Source organism: Epargyreus clarus, unplaced genomic scaffold, assembly GCF_041222505.1.
Source record: "Epargyreus clarus isolate Ecla_fem2 unplaced genomic scaffold, WU_Ecla_fem_2.2 ptg000017l, whole genome shotgun sequence".
NCBI lineage: Eukaryota > Metazoa > Arthropoda > Insecta > Lepidoptera > Hesperiidae > Epargyreus > Epargyreus clarus.
Genome location: NW_027332225.1, coordinates 5576333 through 5584875, shown reverse-complemented (window position 1 = coordinate 5584875; position 8543 = coordinate 5576333). Strand labels below are relative to the sequence as shown.

At 33.7% G+C, this 8543-nt stretch overlaps 1 protein-coding gene across 1 annotated transcript; it reads right to left on the bottom strand.

The window, feature by feature from the left end:
- Window positions 1-3982: 3982 nt before the first annotated feature.
- Window positions 3983-6533, bottom strand: Cyp6b29 (cytochrome P450 Cyp6b29). The gene is made up of 2 exons (XM_073082111.1): window positions 5155-6533; window positions 3983-4585 (listed from the first exon to the last, which is right to left on the bottom strand). The coding sequence occupies exons 1-2, from the start codon at window positions 6497-6499 to the stop codon at window positions 4407-4409; spliced, it is 1524 nt and encodes a 507-aa protein (XP_072938212.1). The 5' UTR covers window positions 6500-6533; the 3' UTR covers window positions 3983-4406.
- Between the last annotated feature and the right edge of the window lie 2010 nt (window positions 6534-8543).

The window sequence follows — 8543 nt, the reverse complement described above, 5'->3', positions numbered from 1 at the left end:
ATTCTGTCGTGAAGGCGTGATGGCGGTAAAAGACGTATTATGCCAGACTTGTCGCCGCCGGCTTCAGCGCTTTCAAATATTTCCAATGGAATTGGGGCGCCATTTATATGAAAGTGGGATACTACGATGCATTTATTTCGGATAAGTTTTAATTATTATTACTCTTCAATTATATTTAGTCTATTTAGATGATTTCTTTAAGGTGACAGAACTTTTCGTGGTTCGACTTCGGGTTTCGTGGAGCTTATCACAATAAAGCGTAAGGATATCTATGGAGGCATTCAAACTTTGTCCTCAAGGGAGGTAAAGCATCGGGGGGTCGATCTTATGCAGGACTCTAATTCTATCTGGAGTCGATGCAAATATCCAAGGACGGCAATTGTCAGTGTTGTCACTTACTATTGCTATTTCTATAACAAAAGTATATTTAATATAGGTACGCGTTATTACATATATCTCAGCAATGCGCTTATCTCTTTGTCACGTCTAAATGAACGAGGAATTATGTTTTTAAACTGCACGAAGGCCACGAGAAGGTTTAAAGATAATCATATAATGGACACGATTATTTCACATTCCCATTAGATCGAAACGAAAAAGTCCATGAGAATTTGCCACAAGCTATATCTATCTTAAAGAGCAGTGATAGATTTGTGGTTAAGAAACTCATCCTCGTGACCGAGGGGTCCGCGGTTCAAATCTCAGGCACGGCACCTCTGATTTTTCATAGTTATGTGCGTAACTATTAGAAATTAATTATCTCTTGCTTAAATGTTGAAGTGAAATATCGTGAGGTATCCTGCATACCTGAGAAATCATTTAAAAAAAGTTTTCAAAGGTATGTGAAGTCTACCAATACCTACTTGGCCAGCGCGGTGGACATGCGGTGGACTATGGTCTAATCCTTCTCGTTCTAGGAAGAGACGAGTGCCCAGGAGGGGACAGTAATGGGTTGATGATGATAATATCTATTTATTATCTTGTTCCATAGCCTAAGCTAATAATTTATACGCTTTTATTTAAATTTCTTTATTAGTTCATAAACAAAGTCTTGACAGGCAAAGGGGCTACTTTGCGTGTTAGACTTTTAGCGTTTCCAGTATCCAACTGAGCTGAAATGTTTGCATAAGTATACTTTTCGTTTTAATGATAATGCAGGATTAGATGAGTGATTTCATTTTTAATCCAACATGGCGGATCGATTATTTTTTGCTTGCCCAGTATACGGCGAACAAATGAAAGGGTTTTTTGAGAAGAGTACAAAATAATACGAAGAAATGACGTTACTAGATGCGATGTAGTCTGTTAATATACAGGGTGTCCCGTAAGTACCACGACAAACTTGAGGAGAACATAGGTGAGGGTCTGACCTCTCTGGGAAAGAAAAATTACCTTAGTAAAAGTGTCACCGTTTTTGCACTATCAATTGTTTTAGATTTTTTGAGAAATTCAGCCCTCTTCATCTTCTTTCGTTAACTCCGTGTACAAATTTGGTGATGCAGTGTTTATTTTTTCTGTTAAATACTATCAGATAGTTGGTCTATCATATTGAAATGTAAATTGGTTAAAAGATGTAAAGAAACTATGAAAAAAATAGGGATATTTTTAGATTTTAATTTTTTTACTATTTTTCCCTCAACTTTGACTCGTCGCGGTGAAAAAATAATGTACTGGACTATAAGTGTACATTACGCAAAAAAATATGTCCAGTTAATAGAGATTTCAAAAAGGTACCACACTTACTCTTTAAAGTTGAAGAAAAAAAAGTTAAGACCGTTTTTGCATGAAAGGGACTGAAACCAACTAAAACGTAATGATCGACTTTTTATTTAAATTACAGTTTCTATCGACTCACAACGTGTCAGGCAGTACTAAATCACATTATTACCTAGTAACACACTTAAAAATATCATTCTTCATTTGTAAAAAAAACAATTTAGTAACTAACTAGCAAACAAAGTAATACAATTTATTAAGTCAATTTTTACCTACTTTGAAGTGTCGTTTCGAAGTGAAACTTCGTACATGTATGTAATTTGAATGACAATACCATAATATGACGTCTTGGAACTAATCTGATGATGGAGCCAGGATATGGATGGTAAATCTCTTACCAATTTAGCCCAAACTCGAGGGATTTACTTAGAAATGAACCATGCACCTGCTGGCTCCATCATCAGATCTGTTCCAAGATGTCGTATTATAGTATTGTCATTCAAATTACATACATGTACGAAGTTTCACTTCGAAACGACACTTCAAAGTAGGTAAAAATTGACTTAATACATTGTATTACTTTGTTTGCTAGTTAGTTACTAAATTGTTTTTTTACAAATGAAGAATGATATTTTTAAGTATGTAACTAGGTAATAATGTGATTTAGTACTGCCTGACACGTTATGAGTCGGTGGAAACCGTAATTTAAATAGAAAGTCGATCATTACGTTTTAGTTGGTTTCAGTCCCTTTTATGCAAAAACGGTCTTAACTTTTTTTTCTTCAACTTTAAAGAGTAAGTGTGGTACCTTTTTGAAATTTCTATTAACTGGACATATTTTTTTGCGCAATGTACACTTATAGTCCAGTACATTTTTTTTTCACCGCGACGAGTCAAAGTTGAGGGAAAAATAGTAAAAAAATTAAAATCTAAAAATATCCCTATCTTTTTCATAGTTCCTTTACATCTTTTAACCAATTTACATTTCAATATGATAGACCAACTATCTGATAGTATTTAACAGAAAAAATAAACACTGCATCACCAAATTTGTACACGCAGTTAACGAAAGAAGATGAAGAGGGCTGAATTTCTCAAAAAATCTAAAACAATTGATAGTGCAAAAACGGTGACACTTTTACTAAGGTAATTTTTTTTTCCCAGAGAGGTCAAGCCCTCACCTATGTTCTCCTCAAGTTTGTCGTGGTACTTACGGGACACCCTGTATACTAATACTATAAACTGAAGAGTTTGTTTGTTTGAATGCTCTAATCTCAATTGAAGAATTATTTTTATGTTGATTAGTCCATTTATTGAGGAATATTATATAACATCACGCTATGAACCTCTGTGGCAAAAAAAAACTGAATTCGCGCGCGGACAAAGTCGCGGGCGGCCGCTAGTCTTGTATATCAAATATGGTAAATTTATCACGCTTAATGAGGCAGTGAGCCCTGTCAGTGCAAATAGTCGTTTGTGATGGGATGTTTATGGTATGCTTAAGGGAGGCGATAAAGACCTTTAAGTGCAGAACTTGACGAAATAAGTTATGTAAGACGTACGAATAAGTGTGATGTGTGTATATTAATGGTCCAATGAAATAAAACCTTTTAAGGCGACGTCATATCAAAACTATGTATTTAAATATGCCGTACCAACATTCTTTCCTTCTATACTTAATACATTATACTTTTAACACTTTTAGGGCGTCGCAGTATATTTAAGTGTATAATTACTAACTTAAAAACATCTTAGCATAAAATTGTTGCAAGATATGTAAATCCAGATATAGATATTATGTTACTCCAGATAGTTAATTACAATTTTAATTACAATGACAACGAATTTCCAAATTATCTATTTACCATAGTTCCCTAAAAGCCATGATGTTGGCCATCAGGGGGACAGAATCACGATCACGACTTGTTAAATATGAATAATTTGCTTAAAACAAGAAATCTTTTATTACGATAATTTTATGTGAATATAAATAATAATTTATGTACTTATACGTAAATATTTAAAATAATATTTCTGTATTAATATTATAAATGACACTACTACATACACAAGTTCAAAACACACCAACATTATAAAGAATATATTATATAATAACACGCATATCTCATGCCTTGAGGCGATAATCAATCACAGCCTGACGCGTGTTATGATATTACATCAATTAAAATAATATTTGATATAATATCATAGATTCGTTAACATTACCAACTTTTTCGATTTTAATGATAGGTGTAATTAAACAAAATTTAGTGTTGGAATATTTATTGGTATTGTTATTTCATCACATTTACATGTCTTACACCAAAAACAAACACACTAATAAATATACTTAGGTATTTATAAATTGATCTTTACAAATTCCGCAAATAGGCTACCAATTTGACACATAAATTCAAAAATAAATTCATCTCTGATTAATTTTCTCTGAGAGTGAAACTATTATTTATAATTTGGTTTATGGTTTTAAATTTATTTAGTTCAAGCAGTATAATGTAGCCGTTTTATCTCCACGCATATATATATATTATATGTACATTATTGTACATATATTATGTTCATTCGTACATAATGTTATTTCTATATTGAAACATTACCATTTGTTAATGTAAATATATTATTATAGACAGTTTCCAAATTAAATCAGAAATATAACATTAGATTGATTTTACTTATCGTTGTAAATCCTTTCTAGGTGAAATATTTAAATAAATCCCATAATTAGGTCCCAAAACGACGCGAGTTGGTGAATACTGGATATTTTTCACAGTATTTTCTGAGGTGGTCACTTCAAATCTTGATAATAACTTCGTTATGCACACTCTTGACTGCAATTTAGCGAAACGTTCTCCTGGAATTAAAACAAAGAAGTTATAATGTAAAAAATCCATCCTAAACATCATTGAAGTCAACTAGTTATTTTATGTGATTATATTTATCGATCGATCATATTATTTATTTATTTTATTTATTTATTTATTTTAGACATAACAACAGCATAACATACAAATATTCATATAAGTAACATTCACACGATATAGGCCAGTATGTATGCCACTTACTGGAGTGTGAACAATTGTCAAATTTGAGACATGTTATTGAAAAAGATAAAGTAATAAACACATATTAACTACATACATATAAAAAAAAACAAAAATAAAATATATACGGCTTACTCAGGACAGAGAAGAGAGATGAGCCTCTTTTTAAAGTTGAGTATACTGTCGTGGAAAATATCAATATTTATTTTCTTAATTGATAATTGATTTAATATGATCACAACCGGCACAAGTCTTATGAATCAAAATATTAAAAATACATTCTTACATATTACATGTTACTACTATCATTATGATTATCATATGATAAATAATGGCAAACATTTTGAATTAACAACTATTTCGATAAATAAGTACTCACCAATGCAGTTTCTCGGTCCAATACCAAATGGAAAGTATGCGCATGGATGCCTGCTACCGGCTATTTCAGGATTAAATCTCTCGGGATCGAATTTTTCTGGGTCAGGGTAGTATTTTGGGTCATAGTGGATGCCTATTGGAGACATGAGTACCGTCTGACCTTTTTTCAATGTAACGTCAGTGCCAGGTAATTGATAATCTACTTTAGCATTGCGTTGTAGAGGTTCCACTATGGGATACTTCCGCAGGGTTTCATCAAAAACTTTTTTCATGTATTTCATATCCATAAGAGCTTCATATGTAACTTCACCTTTATGATTATTGAGTACTTCATCAATTTCATTTCTTAATTTATCTTGTACATCGGTGTTTTTGGCTAACTCATAAAGTAAAAATGACATAGTTGTAGCACTGGTTTCATACCCGGCCGCGTAAAAAACAAACGCCTGCGCAGCGATTATACTGTCTGTTAACTCTAAAATGTGTTGCTCTGCGTTCTCCTTTCTTTTATTTTCCACTATAACTTTCTGTTGTCTGAGCTCTAATATTAAATCCATGAAATCTTTAGTATTCGTGGGCATACCATTTCTTTGGGCTATGACCGTTTTAACAAGATTTTCAAAGAAATCATTAACTTCTGTTGGAAATAATGATTTATTAATTTGTTTTAAGATACCAGGATACATCATATCCAACTCAATAGCGTAATTTGTTTGAAAAATGAGCGTATCGATCTTGCGAAATATTTCCACTTTATCGTTAAGTGTCTCAACATCCAATCCAAAGGCGCAAGCTGAGATTGTAGCCATAGTGTATCTCTGCACGAGACTATATATATTTTGTTCAGTACGACTCTCACAGAGTTGTCCAACGTAGTTAGCAAGCTTATCACCTCGTTCAGTCAATAAATATAACATGTTCTTCAATTTCCCCGAAGTAAACAGAGGCGTAAACCTACTTCTTAGAACTCTCCATGTTTTGCCATCTGCGTGGAATAGATTAAGACCGAGTCCCTTCTGGCTGAATTCAACTCCACGGTCTTCGAAGCAATCAAAGTCCTTGATCATGATGTGCTTGATTAAATCCAAATCTCGAATGAATAGACAGGGTGTCGTCATTCTATAAACTCCAACAACTTTTTCGTTTGGATAATTAAAATAAATTTCCTTAAAAACGATACCCATATTTTTTCTACGGAGAGCCGATTCCATCAGGTTGCCAAAAAAGGCTTTCGGTTTTGGTCCTACTACATTTCTGACCTTCCAATAATTAAACGTTCTTGTGAAATAATAGTATAATGACAAGAAAATTACTAATAACCCTACGAGGAGATGGAGCACCGCCATATTTGCGAGATGTATTGATAATGCGAACGGCGTTTTCAGAAACTCGTATTTATAGGGCAGCGGTGATATAATATTTTAAAGATATGTATTGCATAGTGCCAGGGTAACACTATGGAATCGATGGATATTGATAAGTTAATATAATTAATAGTTCCGTGTTTTCAATTGCGGAACTATTGAATTATTACTCAACATTTATTACTACATAACAATATTATTGCTGAAAGAACTTCCAAGACTGACTTTAAACTAAAAGTGCATAAATAAATTTAAACAATCAACGATCTATTTTTTCAAAAATGTGCTTTTTAATTTAGTTTGCCATTTATCATAATTTCCTCCCCAGTACCTATTGGTCCTTAAATATATCCTTAATAGTTATCATTATTATTGACACTATCTAATAACGCAATAATACATTTTTTTTTCTTTTTATTTAATCATCAATGCAGTGTCATGAATTGTTTTTTTTATGAAAGTCATATTTTGTAGATTGGGGTGTAGTCATCCACGCTCTCTTAAAAAATCTTCCATTATAGTTATAGCACTAAGTAAAAACAATAAATATTCCTAATACATATGTGTAAGCCTGGTATTATCATTACGTTATTGATGGATACTTATGTGTGCGTTCTATCACGTGTTCACCTAACTAGCTATAAGCACCTGACGTGCCACCGATAAAAGTCGATATAAGTGTATATTTTTTAACCCTTTTTGTTTACGAGGGAGAAACCAGTAAAAGGTATCCTGTGCCGTGCGAGCAACGCAGGGTTATGTGTGTTTCTTACCGCACTAAAACCCCCTGGTGGCCGGTCTCGGCGCTGCGTAGAGGGCTCCGGATTCTCCAAAGGAACGCAACCGGAGTCCTTGTAGCGCGTTGCCCCGTCGGGCTCCGCCCAGGTGGCCTGACGCTCGCCACACCGTCTGGTGTGCACGATGGTATGCGACCACACACACCGCCGTCCTTCCCGGGGCCGATGGCCGGGCGGTTCGAGCTCCCAGTCTTGCCACCCGCGACCCCCGAAGCCCCCTTTTAGTCGCCTCTTACGACAGGCAGGGGATACCGTAGCCCTATTCTGATCCCGGAACTACAGGGACAAAGTAAAATATGCCTGCGAGATTAATACCTGACTGTGGGAGATAATGTTTGTCGTGCATATGCACTTATGTATATATGTCTCACTCTTTGGCACTTCCAGCAGCCCAAACGATTTAACGGATTTTAACATATGAGGTGCGTTGGATTCCTCTGAATTGTGAGAGTGACCTAGGCTATGTTTTTAAGTAGTCGGGTTATTTGTTTTTATAATAATCCTCCAGTATTCTCGACGTCATTGAATCCTTTAAGTATATCACTAGACACTAAAAAAATTTTAATCGATGTCGCTGAGACCTAGTAAAAAAAATTCATTTATACTTACTTTAAATATTTATATTTAAAAAAATGGGATTAAAATAATCGCATTGGATACATATGAAATGTAATCTTAATTTAAAGGGCCTCCACCAGAAATATAAATACTTAAGTAAGACTATACTTAATAATTATTTTTTAACCAAGTCCAAATAAGGACACTGTACATTGACAATTTACATAGACAACTATTTAATTTAGCCTCGCTTCAAATCAGCTGTTATATTTTAGAAATAGATATTCAGCTAGTATCAGTAGTAGATCCGACATAGGGAGGAAAGGTGTCACTTACGTTTTAGTATAAAAATCTTGATAATGTCCGCTTTATATTTAATATTTTGGTAGAATCTATCTCCCAAAGGGATAAGAACATGTAATACTATAATTGATTATTCATTGAACGTTGAAAATAAAAAAATATCAGTGAAAACGTTTATTAAACTATTGGACATGTTTCCAATGAAAATTCATTGCCTGATTTTCCACTTTTTCAAGGTTCTGCTTCAACAACGTTTTAGGCCACAAAAGTGATGTCGGGAATCTGATATTATGATTATTTATTTTTAGGCATTACGAATTTATAACTGACAGAAAATAACTCCGTTTTTCATGGTACTTGAAAGATTC

Excerpts from the sequence above, each read along its gene's own strand:
- Cyp6b29 (XM_073082111.1), bottom strand. The coding sequence starts at position 6,499 with ATGGCGGTGCTCCATCTCCTCGTAGGGTTATTAGTAATTTTCTTGTCA. Across the intron at positions 4,586-5,154 it reads TGGACCGAGAAACTGCATTG|GAGAACGTTTCGCTAAATTG; the intron begins GTGAGTACTTAT and ends TTTTAATTCCAG.